The 18,331-nt window shown below is 40.5% G+C and overlaps 1 protein-coding gene across 1 annotated transcript in view; it reads left to right on the plus strand.

The window, feature by feature from the left end:
* The window catches only part of MED13L (mediator complex subunit 13L), a 169,932-nt gene that overhangs the window by 18,705 nt on the left and 132,896 nt on the right, over positions 1–18,331 (plus strand). The window contains exon 2 of the mRNA XM_079956280.1: positions 12,937–13,174. Coding sequence (XP_079812406.1) covers positions 12,937–13,174 — 238 coding nt within the window. The remainder of the gene's footprint in view (positions 1–12,936; positions 13,175–18,331) is intronic.

An 18,331-nucleotide genomic window follows, 5' to 3' on the forward strand; every position in this document is an offset into this window, starting at 1 on the left:
CTGAGATGCACTGGCTTGCATCCAAAGAACCACACACAAACACATACACACATGCACGTGCGCGCACACACACACACATAGACACACACACACACAGATAGAGAGAGAGATAATATTACCACTGTTCCATAAGTTGGCCCACAAGGACTTCCACAGTGTAGTGGATGTTGCTTTGCATGAGAAACATGAATGAAGAAGATATAGGTCGTGGAGTAGAAACTCTAGTGGACCATAAAAAGGTCTGAGAAAAAGAAATGTGGAAAGGGAACAAATTCCCTTTTATTTAGGATCACTTCTCTGATTAAACGTTTGCCTTTCAGGTTAGAAACAAATTTTCTGTGAGGAGATGAGTACGTATGCTTTTCTGGGCAGTGTGCTTGAATGTGTGGATAATGTGCAACTGCGGGAATTATTGAATGAGATTGAAAATCTGATCTTGAAACACAAACAAAAACAAAAACACCAACACAAATTTCTCTGTATTTGGGCTCTATTTAAGAGCCCTGGACTCCCTTCCACCCTTTTGGTAAGTATCAAATAAATTCCACGGTCACGTATTTTGTTTGTGTTTTGTATAAATGGGGAGAGAATACAATGCATTATGTAAATAATTTAGAATTAATATGTTTATTAATAGGTGTATTATGTTTTTGTCTTGATGTGTGCAATTGTATATTTTGAATAAAAATGTAATAATAATAATAAAAAAAAGATTATTGCCAGCACTTAACTCAGGTGCTCAAAAGTTTATAGTGGCTCAGGTGAGGTTCAAGGTTCTGGTCTTAATTTACAGGGCCACTAACACCTCAGATCCAGGACGCCTAATCCCTTATATTGCTGTCCAGCCACTGAGGTTTTTGAGGGAGTCACGGTTACTGGTCCCCCATAGCTCAGATCCACCTGGAGCTGTGCGTTTAGTACTGTAGACCCAATTTTATGGAACTTCTTTCCAGTTGAGGCCAGACAGCCCCTGCCTCCCTGCTGAATGTCGGGTGCCCACTGAAGACTTCTTTATTCCAGCAGGCACTGTAACTGAAGTCTGATTTTACTATTTGAACATTTACCTTTTCTTTTTGCTTTTATTAAAAGATTTTCATGAATAAAAAAATAAAAAATAAAATAAAAATCTGATCTCGATCCATTTTAGTTTGATTTAGGCTTGTGTTTGCCTTGATTGTCCTTTTGGATGACTCCTTATGCCCAGTGGAGGACAGGAAAAGTGTGAGTGTGTGTGTGTGTAGAGAGAGAGAGAAAAGAAGAAAGCAATCTTTTTGTAACCTTAAGCGATGCAGCTGAAGTGTGGGCATAGAATCTGAACACTGCACAATGCTGTTTTCCATTCTTCTTTCCAGTGTTGCTCCTTCCTGCACTTAGCCCAGGCCTGCCATCACAAAAATAGGTAATAAGCACAAACTAAGGGCAGGAATGATTGTTACTGGGTGGACGACAGCAGTGTATATATTTCTCAGGTGAAGAGGAAATATGTTTGTCTGGTAGGTAGTGTGTGAATATTCATGTTTGAGAAATGATCAGTTTGGTTGTTTCATTCACATAGTTATATCTTAAATACAGCCATAGACTTACCTGTTCCCTATTTAACCTATTTATTATAGAAAGGAAAATATCATTTACATTAAAAAAAATCTATTCTAAGAAAACCCCTCCATTTTTATCCATCCTCCTCATACAGTAGACATTGCAGAAGTCTAAATGGGAGGTTACCAAATACTATTGAATAAATTCTACAAAAGAGCAGCTGTTGAAGAGGGATGTCCTTGGACTGCAGTCCGCAAGAGGCAGTTTTCCCCTATATTGCAGTAGCTTTCTTATTCAAAAGCAAGTCATGTTCTACCACCATCATTTCAGTTATTATACAAAATTGCTTACTGGTCTACATTGCTGAAACTAGTTCTTATTGCAGTGGTAGCAATCAAGTTACTAAGAATTCTTAACAGATTACATTGCTGTTACGAAGCCATGTAAACTTCATTTTTATAGATAATGACTTTTTCTTATATGATAATGGACTTCGTATGTTTCAATTACACAATCTGAATGATGAAAGTAGAATGACAGGACAGTCCTGTTTGTGACGACTAAGAAGTAATCCCTATTGAGTTCAACGGGGCTTCACATAGGCTGAATGTGTTTAGGACTGCAGTCTGAATTATGCCAAATATAAGCACAGTGGTTGTAGACCTTGTTTTGCAATCATCAGGCTAGTGAAATGGGATTCTGGTGTCAGAATGGCAGTTTCTGGGAATATGATAGCTCTCTTTTCCAAATGGGGGCAATCCTCACTCTTTCCTACTTGAGGAGCAAATGGTTAGCGTGTATGTGTTTGGACTTCATGCCCTATGGCATACCACCTGCCTCTTGGAAAAATGCCAGGGTTGCTGCTAAAAGATTAAGACTGGGTGTGGATTATGTATCTTTGTGCTGCTTTGATTATTCTGTAGCCTGCAGTTAAGCACTGGGAGCTGCTGGTTTTGTTACAAATCGCTATTACTGGCCTTTGCTAGAGGCAAGCACAAATATAAACGATGGTAGGCCTACACTGTACCTGGATGCTACCTTGTATTTATGTTTCAGTTCTAGGATTTTGTTTACACTGGTGCTTTTGAAAGTAAATCTGAGCCTTTGTTTTCTTTAGAATATTCAATTTTGAATTATTAATCCTGTAATCTTTGAAATCTGTTTGGTAGGCACTGGAAGTGGTAAATCTTTTCCAGTCTTAAATCCTATATGGACGTATGTCCTCAATCTCATTCTTATAATTCTGCTTGCTGAGATGGTTGACTGGTGGAGTCTCAGACTGCCGCTACTGTTTCAAGATTAGGGATTATTCATTGGTGTACACTTAAACTGATTGTTTTCTGAAATTCTAATAAAGAAAGGGTGACTAACCTGCAGATTAGATTGATTTAAATCAGTGATTTTAAATTGGCAAGAAAAAGGCTGATATAAATCCTAAATCATGTTTTCCATTGATACTACTTCCTGTGTTTCCTGAACAATGATGCAAATCTGCCCACAAAAATCATGTATGTTATTTACACTGTTGTTTCATTCTTATAACCAATCCTTTCATCTCTTAGTGATGCTGTATACATTTTGCATGCTTTCCTTTTTAAAAAACCTGTAGAGTGAATAGCTTCCCTATTTAGAGGGAGTATCTTTCAAATATTTTCATAAAGGATCTTAACAGCCACACCCATGACAGGTTACAAGATTAACAACACAATCCTATTTAATGAGAAGTAAGTTCCCTTGAGTTCAGTGGTGGTTTCTCCCAAGTAAGTGGGTTTAGGGCTACAGCTGAAATATGGAAATATAGAAGTCTGGAATTTTGGCAGGCTTTTTCCATTCAGGAGGGACTACTTGCTTGCAAATTTTGTCCTCTTCTGTCAAGTATTGGGATAGAACAGTGGTTCTCAAAGGATGTAGCATGAGAGGATGACAAGTTGGGCGGGGAGAGATTCAAGGACAATCAAAGAAACATTTAAACATTTCAGTATAGTGTAGTGTAGTGTAGTGTAGTATATCAGAGGTTTTCAATCTTTTTGAATTCATGGCTCCCTTGACCAACTCTGTTCTTTCTGCGGCACCCCTGTGGGGCTCAGGAGCCCAGTTATATCACCCCTTGCCTGCAGAGCTGACAGTCTCTCACCCTTTTTTGAACATCCTCCCTTGGGGAGTGTTCTCTCAGCCTTCTCTCCTCTCCTCTCCTTGGGAACCCTCCAGGCAGCCACTGCCCCTAGTCTTTGAGCTGCCCCCCACCCCAAAGAGAGGTGCTTCCTCACACTGACCCTTGGGAGCCTGGGCCTTATCTGTCCATTCCCAACAGCAAGGGCTGGCAGGCTGGCTGGCTGGGCTTCCTCACCCACTTGCTTGCTTATTCTGAGGCCGCCTTAGATCCTGGCAACCAGCACCCCCTGGCCAGCCCCAGTGGCACCATTCGCTTGCAGAGTTTGTAGCCGAGACTGTTGCAACAAACAGCTGCGCAAGACTTTGGGAGGCAGAGACACGAGACGGCATTAGAGATGGAAGGGAAGGGGGTCAGAGGCCATGTTGCCCACAGCACCCCTGACCATCACTCAAGGCACCCCCGGGTGCCACTGTACACTGGTTGAAAACCACTGTAACATAACATAACATAACATAACATAACATAACATAACATAACATAACATAACATAACATAACATAACATATAACATAACATAACATAACATAACATAACACATAACATAACACATAACATAACATAACACATAACATAACACATAACATAACATAACACATAACATAACATAACATAACATATCATATGTATTTTTGGATAGCAACATCTACAACTCTCTTCAAGAGCATTTGCTAGTCTACAGTTCTCCACGACATACTGTTGTGAACAGGGATTTTCAACTCTGTCAGATCTGAAAGATCAGAAAAGAGAAAGGCTTCTTTGTCTGAATGAGGAGATGAGAGTTTGCAGGTCTCAAATTAGACCTAATATAAATGAGAAAAAGCAAACTCACACCTCTAATTGAGTTTGTAAGCATACTTAAGGTACATATGTAAGTGTCTCGTTTATAATTATATTTTGGGAACGACTTGTCTTCCTATGTAGCTGCATTGTTTTATTCTTTCTGGGTGTCCCATGATCATATTATAAAGTAGTTGTGTTCTATGTTGTAAATCAAGCACTGCTAAGGAGTTGTTTCTTATTCTTTTCCAATGTATTTCTTAGCAATAAAAAAATAGGTGTGGAGCTAGTAAATTTTTGTTCTTAAAGTGTGGTTCAGAGAAAAAAGTTTTGAGAACCACTGGGTTAGAAGAACCTGTACACCGCTCTTTTTATTTTCTTGTGTTCTTCTGTCCAGAGTTGCTACTCTGTGCTTCACTTGGCAGCCCAAAAGTAGAAAGCAAAAATGAGGTACTCATGGCATGCAGGTTGAAGCAGGCCCAGATTCCTACTGAACAGATATATTTGAGAAATGATTTTCATCTAGAAAAGTCATTTATCTCAACATACTGGTTAGAAAGCTTTAATTCAGTTTATAGATTAATGTGGGGTTCTAGCTGCTATCATCATCATCATCATCATCATCATCATCATCACAAAGCATGATTCATAAACCAAGAACAAATCTTTGTTACAGCACATGGTTAGTCTGGAGATTGCTAAACCATAGTCCTGAGTTCAGATGGCATGTTAAGCCAAACTACAGTTCACCTTTGTGGGGCTCAGGAGCAAAAATACCAGGGAGGAGCACCTGTGTGCTTACATGTTTGTGCCAAATGGTTTTTTTTTAGCGTGATATGTGAACCAGAGCACTATGTTGCACATATGCCATGCTGTGATGTCCTGTGGGATACAAGTGTGGACTGCTGTTGTAGAGGAAATTTTGAAATCAGTGGATAGTAATTGTACAGGGTCACATTAGAATTGCAGAAAACTCGAAAGTTAATAAAACATCAAACTCTGCTGAAAGTAAGCTGTACACAAAGAGGTGTAATGAAAACAGCATTCAACCAACTTGGTTATATTTGCTTACAGATGAAAGAGATTTATTGGGTAAAGTGTGGTTTTCTGAGTGGTCATACAAGGGCAATTCTTGCACTGAAATAACATTGTTTCCCCTTCAGTGAATGTAAACAGGAAAACAGTTTTCATTTGTGAGTTTTAGCTGAGTAATATATATATAGCTTTGGTCAGCTATTGGGGTGAAAGATAACTTGCAAGAACTTTGTCACAGAGTACTTCCAGCACAACCGGTAAAATTTGTTATGCTGATGACTTAAATTGCTTCAAAACACAGAGTGCTTGGAGCTTTGGGCACATAATTCATAGATTGCATGATACAGATAAATGCTTGCTTCAGAAAGTCATTTCGCTGAACATTTCTCAAAATGCATAATTAAAAACCAAAATGAGGACTTATTCTTAATGCCCAAGTGTAGCTTTGCATGCACTATAGCCTGCTCTCTTGCTGTGAAATTTGTGGTACTGAAGTGTATATCTTTTCACAAAATGTGCATTGCCTTTAAAGTGGGTTTGAGTTAGTGTGTGTTCAAAGGATAGGGGGTGGTGGCAAACCAAGATTTTGTGGGGGTAAAAATTGCTTGGAGAAAAAAAGGCATTACCTTTTGTTAATTTTTTACTCCTGACCTACTTACTTTGGTTTTGTTGAAATAGCGGTTCCAGGTTTTATCTTTCACTTATTATTAGTTCCTTCAGATCATATACATGTCTAATTCAAAGTTAACTGGCAGAAATTCTGCTTCAGTTAAAACAAGTTCAGGGCAGGTGTCGGGGAACTGCCATCGGAGCCAGAGGGAGAGGGAGGGCTCCAGAGGGATTCCGGAGAGCGTACCGGGAGGGAGAGAAGCAGCCCATCTTCTGGGGAAGGAAATCAGCGTAACACTAGTGGAGAAGGGGGGCAGATGGGGGAATCGGCGAGGTGGCTCCATGACTCCTCGCCGGAGACCAGCGGGGAGAGCACGGGTCCTCCGCTGCCCACACCCTCCTTGCGCAGAAGGCTTCCGCGCAGGGAGAGTAGGCGGACACTAGGCGTCAAAGAGCTTCTTTGCTGGAAGAAGTTCAAGAAACGCCCACTGACGGATTCTGCCAGCGATTGAGATAACCCGTGGCTGTCCGGACAGAAAGGGTTCACCCAGGTAACTCAGCCAAGTGTGGCGCCGATTTACGCATGAGCAACCCCTAGAACCATTACAGCAGGCAATTCCGAATATACCTGGCCTGATGAGATTACAGCCCAGTAATGCTTCTGGTGACTTGTCTGCATGCTGGTTGTTTTGGGGAGGAAATTTTTGGTGGGATGGATGCACCTTATGAGCCCCTTCTTGAATGTATGTGCATCTCTGTGTTGTTGTTTAGTCATTTAGTTGTGTCTGACTCTTCGTGACCCCATGGACCAGAGCATGCCAGGCACTCCTGTCTTCCACTGCCTCCCACAGTTTGGTCAAACTCATGCTGGTAGCTTCGAGAACACTGTCCAACCATCTCGTGCTCTGTCGTCCCCTTCTCCTTGTGCCCTCCATCTTTCCCAACATCAGGGTCTTTTCCAGGGAGTCTTATCTTCTCATGAGGTGGCCAAAGTATTGGAGCCTCAGCTTCAGGATCTTTCCTTCCAGTGAGCACTCAGGGCTCATTTCCTTCAGAATGGATCGGTTTGATCTTTTTGCAAAGATCCATGGGACTCTCAAGAGTCTCCTCCAGCACCATAATTCAAAAGCATCAATTCTTTGACGATCAGCCTTATTTATGGTCCAGCTCTCACTTCCATACATCACTACTGGGAAAATCATAGCTTTAACTATACGGACCTATTCAGATCTCTGTGTTAGCATGCTGCAAAATGCAGAATCAAATGTAATTTTTCACAATGTTTTTCTTTTACAGATTGTGGCAGGGTTATGTGTTGATTCTGTGGACCGCTGTATTGATATAGGAAGTTGTAGATTGCTTGTACTGTTCCACATTTTTGTTTGTGTTCATTGGTTTTATTGATGTGTTTATACTGTGAGCTGTCTCATAATCCTATTTTGATGAAGGGGAGTCAAATATTTGTCCTGTTTCTGTGAATGTGTGCATGTGACACATGCTGAAAATTGACTTCCTCTCCTGAAGGGCCAAAAGCAGTTTAATGGAGGGGAGGAGAAACATAAGAATACCCGATCTCATAGTGGCTCTCAAGTAAGAAGTCCACATTACTGTTACCTTCAAGGGTCTAGCATTTTGAGGATTCTCTTGAGGTGCATAGCATGACAGTGACAATCTCTGAATGTTGCGCTATGGCTGCGTGTGCATTATTATAAAGTTTATTTTGGACATGCATATTGGTGCTTGAAAGTTGAACAGAAAAATGGGAAGGCAGAAAATTGGGAGGAATCCTACAGGGGAACTTTTGGGCACAACCAACAGGATATGTTGCATCAGAGTTGGAGGTCAAAGGCACAAGATTTTTAAAAATGCGTTGGACTCCATAAATTTACTTCTGTGCCCCTGAAGGCTTCCCCACCTCTTGAAAAAGTTCCCTGAAATGGAGCCCCTTTCTCATAATTCATTTTCAGGAGGCATATTCTCTGTACATTCTGTTTAGAGTTACATTCAGACCATGGAGACAGTACTTGAACATTCTTGGTAAAATAACACCTTCACATTGCAGCCCTAAGCATGTTTATTCAGACATAAATTCAATTTATTTCAATGGGAATCACTACCTAATAAGTGTTGTTAGGATTGTAGCTTTTGCATACCTCAGATGGCATGTACCAACCAACTCATTTCAGCACTCACCAAGCATGTTAGCTTGCTCAGTTTTTCGTTAGAAGCAGGAAGAGCCAGATGGAAGTTAAAATACTGTGCTTTCATGTTTTGAAATTAGTAATGTAGCATTTCACATTTGGTGATGTGACTAGAAAGCTCAGCTTTGGTTTAAATTGACAGCAGTACAGTATTCTTGTTTATAGGGTTTGCCAGGGTGGTGTCTGTAGGAATTTGAAAATTTGAAAGGGTATTTTCATTACAAAGCCTTAGAAATAGTCCTGTTATAGTAAGGTCATTATTTTCACTGTAAGTTAAAGAAAAGCAAAAGAAAGAAAAAAAATGCAGCTAATGATTTGGGGCAGTAATCCTCTTTCTCCCTGTATATCAGATGGTGTATTAAATTTTCCCATTTCTAAAAATAGATTGGGTGACATACTGTTGAGGACACCTGCCACCCCAGATTTTCACCGATGCAATGGGACATCTCCTTCCTCTCCTCCCCTCTGCACCCCTTTGTGCACCCCCAAATCTGAGCAACTCTGGGAGGCATATGAGGGCGAAGAAGACAGGGAAGTCCATTAATTAGTAACAGAATGGTTGGATACACTATCTGTCAGACTGAATAACTTTTTTGAGGCAATATATCTCTTGCATAGTCTCTATTCTTTGTGAAGAGAGTGGATTAAAAGCAGAAGTATGCATAATTGAAGCATGCTAAATTAGAACCCAATTGATTTAGGGCGTTGGAAAAATATCTTCAACTTTTTCTGGAAAATCCACATCACTGGGTAGGGCTCCAGTTTCTTGCTTGAGGAGTAGTATTTTTGGAAATAACAACGTTAATTCTGAGCTTTAAGTTTCAGTATGACTGAGCGGCGGGGGGGGGGCGGGGGAGGGTCGGCTTTGGAAGCATTTGCTGTTTTTTTTTGCAATGGTGTCAGATTTGTCTCTTTTATGTCTGTACTTGGTCGTGTTCAAAATAATCGTGAAAGCAGAATGATAGAATGGAGGGACTGAGGAGGTGCCATAGCTCATAGAAGAGCATATCCTTTGGACTCATATGATCCCACATTCAATCCCTGCCTGTTAAGACAGAAAAATATGAGAGGCTATTGAAACTGCTTATGTAAAACAAATACTGTATAGCAGTGTCAGCTGTGGATGGTGGATGTAGATGGAGTCTCCAACCTCATGTTATTCTGAGGTGGGCAACAGTTGTCCTTGACTGAGCACCTGAATGGGAAACCAGATTGGTTTCTTTCTATCTCCCTGTGAGGAGCTGTGTCCATGGTCTCCTGGACTGCCCTGTAGTAATGCCAGTAGCCTTTAGGACTAGCAGTATCACCTGGGAAGGAGTAAGCAGAGGAGGACTACACAGCAAAATGATTTGGAAGGCTGTACTGCAGTGGTTTCAGAATACAGTAGTATCTTGGTTCTTGAACTTAATCTGTTCCAGGAGTCTGTTTGACTCCCAAAATGGTTTGAAAACCAAGGTGCTTCCTGCACTCAATCAGAAGCCGCGTTAGACGTTTGGCTTCCAAAAAACTTTCGGAAATCAGAACACACACTTCCGGGTTTGTGGCATTCGGGAGCTGATTTGTTTGACAACTAAGCCATTCAGGAACCAAGGTACCACTGTATTAAAATATAGTCCTGTGGTTTATGGGACTGGCTGTATAGCCACAGTTAGTAACTAGCTTCGCTGAGAAGATGGAATCCCCCAGGATGATCAAGGCAGCTGTCGGCAAGTCCTGTCCTCAGTGTGTTCCCATTTGTTACTGCCAAAGCTTTTGCTGCTTCCTCCTTCACTCCCCCCCACCCAGCCCTGCACCTGAAATTGGTCAGTCAGTTAGTCTCTCTCTCTCTCTCTCTCTCTCTCTCTCTCCTCTCTCTCTGTGTGACAGCAGGGGTAGGAAGGAGCAGAAACTGTAGACATTTAGCAACATAGTTTATTGCTTCCAGATACCGTTACATGATCTTAGTATTTACCAACGCCTTTGTCTAGCAGTGGCCTCGTGTAGATTTTTGCCTGCTTTTGTCCTTTATTAAGAAATACCCACAGCAGACACGCATGATGGAGGGGTGCGTTTGTGCCCCTCCTTACCATGATTCCCCTCATGCATACAGCATGAGCTCCTTTCTTTCCCCGCCTAGAAGGACAGGAAACCTCCTAGGCTTACTGCAGTGTATACAGATGCGAAACTTCTGCTTAAGAATGCAAACTATTTCCCCCCATATATACTACTAAGAGTGTGGTGGTGCCAAAAATTAGAAAGATGTTCTGAATGCTTCCTCTTTGCTGCTTGAAATGGCTGCTTCTTGAGATTGGAGGAAGAGGTCAGATGACAGGGCTGGGCCAGTTGAGCTATAGCAACTACTATTCTCTGTGTTGTGTTGCAGTGCAGGAATTTTGGTCCTGGGTTATAGACAGAAAAGGGATGCTGCTTATATATTGCCTACACCAGTGCCCAGCAACCTTCCTAAGTGAGCCTGTTCAGGTGATGTTGTAGCCCTGAGGGATAGCTTGGTTGGTAGAGCGTGAGTCTCTTAATCTCAGGGCTGTGGGTTTGAGCACTACACTGAGTGAAAGATTCCTGCACTGCAAGGTATTGGACCAGATTATCCTTGTGATCCCTTCCAATTCTATGAATCCAAGAAATGGAGGTTGTTAGGGATTTGGGACACCTACACCAGGGGACTAGCTCAATTATGTATGGGCACCATGAGGAGAATGGGGCTGCCTAAGTCTGTTTTCGGCCCAACACATAGTGTAAGGCATGGGTAAGCAAACTAGGGCCCGGGGGCCAGATCCGGCCCAATCGCCTTCTCAATCCAGCCTGTGGACAGTCCGGGAATGTTTTTACATGAGTAGAATGTGTCCTTTTATTTAAAATGCATCTCTGGGTTATTTATGGGGCATAGGAATTTTTTAACCCCCCCCCCCATATAGTCTGGCCCTCCACAAGGTCTGAGGGACAGTGGACCGGCCCCCACTGAAAAAGTTTGCTGACCCCTGGTGATTTTTGCACTGAACTGTAAGCTTGACCACAGGGATTTGGGGAACTGAGGATCTGCCCCAACAGTCTAGTTCTCCACCCCCTGGTGTATGTGCTCTTGCCAGCTTGCTGTCTTTTGTTTATTTGTTTATTGATAGATCGTATGAGTCTATTGGGTTTCATTAGTATTGTACCCTGCTTTGGGATTATTTTATAATGAAAAGTAGGCAACAAATTGAATAAATAAATAGTAAATTAACAAAGTAACTGCTCTGAAGAAGATAATATATGTGTGCCTGCCATGAGGGAACAGAGTCATTAGGTGCCCCAATTTAATAATCCACATAATAAATCAGTATGAATTCACTTTCATTCATATTTCTCTTGTCAGTAGGCAGAATGCAGATACCCAGAACAAGGGCTCCAAAATGTTTCTTAGCTGCTGAAAGCAGAGGACTGCTTTATGTTTTTTCCCTAAGTTGCCAAATGATTTTGAAATATTTATTTATTCAAACAATGGATTAAATAGATTTTAATGATTAAGATATGTGGTACTACATTTCTGTAATATAAACAGGCTGTGCAGTTATCCTGCATATTTTAATCTTGTGTATGCTAGTAGCAGCTACATATTTTTGGGCATTGATGCAGGAGCTTGTCAAACCAAAATGGTTTAAAATGTAATTATAGAATAGGGCGCAAATTGAAATGAAATGAAGAATGTTCTAAATTTCATCTTTTTATTAACATAAAACACTAGCTTGAGATAAAAGAGCTTTGGTATAAGATAGGGTTCCCTTTTTTGTTTTGTTTTCTGTTTTGTGATAATGTGCAGACAGAGCCAGATCAGGCATCCACTTTTATCCTGTATTCTGTTTGCAACAGTTGGCAGTGCCTGGGAGTTTGAGGAACTGCTAGATTTCTATATAGAATCTTAGCTTTCAGCAATAACAAACAGTTCAGCTATACCCCTGCATATTAAATTGCAAGTGCTTTACATGTTGGTTTCCGTGGGTCTTATTTCTGTTAGTGCTTTTGATAGGAGAAATACCTATTTCCCTACAAAGAAAGCATGGTAAGTTTTAAAAGCGTAGTACAGTGGTACCTTGGTTCTCGAGCGTAATCTGTTCTGGAAGACCATTCGACTTCTGAAATGTTCGACAACCGAGGCCTAAAAGACTGGCTGCAGAAGCTGTTTGATTTCCGAGGCACATTTGAAAACGGAAGCATTTACTTCTGGGTTTTCAGCGTTTGAAAACCAAAACGTTCAGCTTCCAAGATGCTCAAAAAATGAGGTATCGCTGTATTCTCTTGTATGAAAATCTGCTTTCTTATTAAGCTTCTGCCTATTCATTTTTTGCAGACTTATCCAACATCTATTGTATCAACAACAATGGTCTCTCTTCTGAAGAGGCACTGAAAGTTTAAGAAAGAGCAATGCTAGTGTTACGGTTTCTTTTAAAATCTGAAGTATTTGAGGAACTGTCCAATCAGATTAAAGCTAATTCAGGTTCCATTGATTTTTAAAATCTGTTTTATTTTCTAGATAACTAAGATTCAAAATAAGGAACTTTAAAATAAGTTGGCAAACTTGCATATCAGTTACTTGCAAAGGTTTTAATACTCTCTTGATTTTCTTCCCTGCAGGCGGAACTCACTGGCATCAAGTGGCGTAGGTATAACTTTGAAGGCCATGGAGATTGTGGCCCCATTATCTCGGCCCCTGCTCAAGATGACCCCATCCTTCTGAGTTTCATCCGCTGTCTACAGGCCAATCTGCTTTGTGTCTGGCGCCGTGATGTCAAACCTGATTGTAAGGAGTTATGGATATTCTGGTGGGGAGATGAACCAAACTTAGTAGATGTGATACATCGTGAGCTACACAGTAAGTATTCTCCCCCTTCTCCATCTTGCTCTAATTCTACAGTGAACGTTTCTTTTCTGTGTGGTCTTCAGTGCTTGTGTACAGAAAAATTTATTAAAAGTTGCGAATGCAATATATGAATGAGACCCCAGACCAGAAATAAATTGGATGTAAGGATACTGGTAATGTTGGTGATTTTTGAGTACAAGTGTAAACGCACGTATTGAACTAAAATAGGCAGATGAAGAGCATAGAGACCTAATGGTCATATTATTCAATAATGTAGAGACTTTATTTTTTGCGTTGTCTTTTTAACCTAATGGGGCAGTACAGAGACTTTATCCCAACTATATTTTCTGTTGTAACACCACCATCTCCTCTAGAGGAGCAGATTGAAACCCTCTTCCACAAGGGGGCAATAGAACTAGTGTACAGGGCCCAAAGACATCATGGATTCTGTTCAAAGGATTTCACCATCTCCAAGAAAGATGGAGGCCTCCAGCCTGTATTAGATCTTGCGATGCATTTATAAGATGCAAGGAAGATGTCTAGAGTCCTTCCACTTCATCACATTGGAGCACAGTTTGCCTCAGTATGGATAAAGGACATCTATTTCCACATCTCCACTAGCCAGAGCACCACCAGTTCCTCCACTTCACCTTGGGGGATGTACTTTTCAATTTAGAATTATTCTATTTAGCTTGCACCTTGAGCTCTTGGAACAGGGATGGTGGCACCTTAATTATGGAATTCCCTCCCTGATGCGAGTCAACCTGGCACTTACCTGGTGCCACACAGGTCTTTATGTATTTCATAAAATAAAATAAAATTCTCTGAGGCTTTTTTTTTTTTTTTGCTCTTGGAACATTTTTATTTTTCTGGGTTTTAAATGCTGTTTCACTGTTTGTGCTGGTTTTTAGGTCAGAAATTAATTGGGTTTTTTATGGTTTAATTTGCATATTGTCTGCTGTGTGTGAACCTCCCAGAGGACTTTGTTGATTGGGTTGCCAACAAATGTTCTAAATAAAAAAATTGGGAGCAAAAATCCTGCATGTAGCACTGGTAGGCAAAAAACCCTGCTACTGTAGCATAGGAAAGCAGGGTATGGTTGGCCTTATTGCCGAGGCAAGGACAAGGATGTGTTCTGGGGGTCAGTGGCTGTGAACAGATGTGAGAGAGTGAAGTAGGGTTTTTTTAAAAAAAAATTATGTCGAAACCAAATTGCAACTTCTTTTGCGGGGATAAGAACATACCATGAAAATTCAGTGCAGCACTAATCTATAGGCAGTTACCAATATTCATTGGGCTGTTTTCATTCTCTAATTTATCCCAATAGGAACAATGGCAATTATTATGTTAAATTTCACATAGCTAGGTAGAAAAACAGTGCATGCTTTCAAGCACCCTGGACCAGAATTTTGGATACTGCTGGCGATTGAGGCAGTTTGTGGACAGGGAAGCTACTACACCAATTTGTGGACAAAAAAACCATTGTAAATACTGCTTACCCCCAGCTGTCCAGAAATAGAGATTAGTTAACACATCAACTAATGTTTTGATAATATGTGGGGTGGAGGTAAAAACGAATCTAGTGTCATGATATATAATAATGAATGTGAACATAAATAAGAAATTTCTATTGCTTTTGAAGCAGGCTCTGAAGATGCCTATTTGGCGTTGTCATGCCATTCCCAGGCAAACACTGACTAAAACAAATGGGGCAGTAGGAGGAATTAAATAAAATTTGTCTGGTCTTAGAGAGTGCTGTGGAAATGCAGTGCCTAGTGGCCAGGTTGAGGAACATAATCTGCTTAAAAACAACAACTTCTGTACATCTTCTTTTTTCTGTTTTCTATGACAATTTACTGGCTTGGCTATTTTTGGTTCACACGTTTAGACTCTTTGTTCTTTCTCTGCATGCTGCTTACATATGAACAGAAAGGGTTCAACTAGCTAGTCTCATAAGCTAAAAGCTTGCCTTGCTATTAATGCTCAGCTCTGAGCTCCACAAAACTGAAATAAAGGTGATCACCCAATGATGCATCCCCCTTTAGCTGTATCACTCCGTTTTTATTGAACTCCCTTCTCAGTGAAATTTTTCTGGTTTCCCTTTTATTTTATTTTTGATGCCCGGTAAAAATGTTTATCTGTCAGGCTTTCTAATGTGTACGCGCATACCTTATGCTGAATTCTCTTAAAAAACGAAACAAAAAACTTGGTTATAATCTGGCTGTTTGTTGCTTTTTTTGTTTTATTGATTATTGTTACAGTTTTATATTGCTAGTATCGTTCATTGGTAACCCATTTGGGGAGTCTTTGCCAGCCGAACCGCTTTCAGCAAAATGCGGTATATAAATAAACTCTGGTTAAAGAGTGGAATGGAGGAAAAAAATATCCAAGACAGCTAAATAAATAAATAAATAAATAAGTAGGCTGTTTAACTTGTAAGCTGCATAGTCGGAACATCCTAAAGGCAGTGACTGTTGTCCTTTTAGTAAAATATGCATGGCACTCCACAATGCCTAATTGGTTGCTGTGTGCTGTATTGTCTTTGGGCTGCGGTCATGGAAGTTTAGCAAGGTTGTGGGTTTTTCTCCCCCCCCTCCCCAACCCTGCTTTGTAACATGTCAGCGCTGTCGTTCTTGGGTCTTTACAAAATGCGTACCTCCACGAATACCAGATTGTTTACTTGGCAAGGAACCTGAGAAATCTCAGAGCAGGGATGATTTCTGCGTGCCTCTTGGCCTATTTTATGCAGGTAGCAATGCGTTCATGTATAATTAAAGCGATGGCTCAGAAGTGCTGCATCAAGCAATTCCATGGCTCTTAATTTTTTATGAGGCACCTGTTCGGAGTGGAGGCATTGGTGACATTCCTACTTACCCAGATAAGCGTCAATAATATGTTTTCTCTTTATGAAACAAGTTTTATTTATTTTTCAAGTGCAGTTTGGGGCTTAAGTGTGTTTGGTGATCATCTTGCTGGAAGGAAATCTCCGCCTCCTGTTTCCTTTGCTGCCGTAAAAAAAGATGTCTCTGGCTTATGTGCAATGCTTTAAGTAACTGAATTACAATATTTGCTAGTTCTGGAGTTAAATGTAAATTGGAAAACATGTAACATCTGGGGAGTTGACTCCGTCGCTGTGTGCATGTATGATCTTTTGTATTTCCTCATTCCGTCTCAAAAGAAAGAATCTTAGCACCTGCCATTGTTTCAGATTTACCTAAATACAAGAATAACCTTGAACTTAAGCGTCCAGTAAAAGAAAAAGGGGAAAAACCAAAAGTAGATTGGATAGCGGTGATGTCTAGGTTAATTTTGTTGAAAGAGAAGAATGTAGGCTTGAATTGAAAGGAACCTTGTGTATTGTCAGGTTGTGCTGCTGAGGAAGAAAATCTCTGGTATGGGAATTGACTGCATTCTGGTTTAGCACCTCTTAGTTTTTGCCTTGGCCTTTGGGATTAGGAGGAAAGCCCTATAGGGGACACCAGTCTGAATGCAATTTTGCCATGCAATGCCATAGACACTGGCACTTCTTTGGCTTCTTGCTGGAGTGGAAAAGCCCTAAATTGATTGGGATCAGAATTGGTACATTGGTACATTTGAAATTCTATCTAGTAAGCACTGCTATTTTTTACCATGTTAATTTTACATGCTGTACAAATACCTTCAGCTTGTCAAAAACCCCAAAGCATCTGAGCTGAAATACTTGACTAGGGAAAAATTAATAAAGTATCCTTACTGTTGATGATATTAAAACAATGTCAAAGTGTTGCTTTGGAAATCCTTGTTGTTGGACTTCTTGTAAATATGAGCCATTAAAACTCAAATGGCATATACTTCTTTACATTGTTTAAAGTTTAAGAAAAAAAACAGAAAACTTATATTAATTTTCAACTCCTCTAAAGGACTATGCATTTATACTGGTCAGGTTGATAAGCCATAGTAGAAATTTGCTATGAACCGACACCGTTCCGATCAGTTGTGCCTTCTTTCCTCCTCATTGTCCTGGGTAAGAAACAATTATGGAGCAGCTGGCTAACAATTATGTATGAACCAGTGCTCATGGTTTACGTCTCTCCAAACAAACCACAAGCAAAAGCCAGGATTTGTTCTTGGGTTAACATTTGTAAGAAGCACACCACAAGTGCTGGTTCACATGTGATGGTAAGACAGCCATTACATGGTTTGTTTTCTGGCTTGGAAAAGGGGGAAGTGAAGCAGGCACAATGTTTGCAGTAAAGCATGGTTTGTTTCTGATCTTGGGTTACCACTATGTGTGAACGATTATTATTATTATTAAAATTAAAATTTGTATACCACCCTTCATTTGAAGATCCCAGGTGGTTCATAACACAAAAATACAAAATGAGAATACAGAGTGCATAATAAAACAAAACTATGTCATTTATTATATATGTTATGTATGTACTGTACACATGTTACAGTTATAAACTGGAAATCTTATTGAAGGGTGGGGCATAAATCCCTCAAATATTTAAATATTGGTGATATAATGCCTCCAGTGTGCTTAATGGAATACAAGAAGGAAGATCCCTGCCTCCCACAGCTTACAAAATGGAACTTTACACTAGGTAAACATGAAGAGGAGGGAGGGGTAGACAGGATCACTAGCCACCTAGATTGTGTTGTATGCACATGCAGCCAGTAGTCTTTTAAGTGAGCATATGGAGCTAGCATGACTGTTTAAGCTTGATCCAAGAAGCAGCATACGGCTCTCTTCATATTCCCTAGCATTAAAGGATTGTAGCTGGTATCTAGCTTGCAAGTGCTGGAAAATATTCCTGCATTCATAAATGTGGTCCCCCCCCCCCTTTGGCCCTTGAGTAGTCTTTTCACATTGAAACCGTAATTCCAGCTAGTAGTGTTCTCTCTCTCTCTCTCTCTCTCTCTCTCTCTCTCTCTCTCTCTCTCTGTGTGTGTGTGTGTGTGTGTCCAAGTGGTTGGGTTGAGCCCCATCTTGAAGGTACACATTTTAAATTAGGCGTTCCCAGAATATCTTTTGTTCAATGATCAGGAGCTTGTCCTCAGCATATGCTTAGAAGGGACTCTTTATTATTATTGTTTCACATATTCAGGACTGAAAGTTTGGGGGCTCTTATGCTCTGACAAGCTTAGTTTATGGCTGTTAGCATGCCAAAATATGCTGTATTAAGC

This window comes from Podarcis cretensis (assembly GCF_951804945.1).
Source record: "Podarcis cretensis genome assembly, chromosome: 16".
NCBI lineage: Eukaryota > Metazoa > Chordata > Lepidosauria > Squamata > Lacertidae > Podarcis > Podarcis cretensis.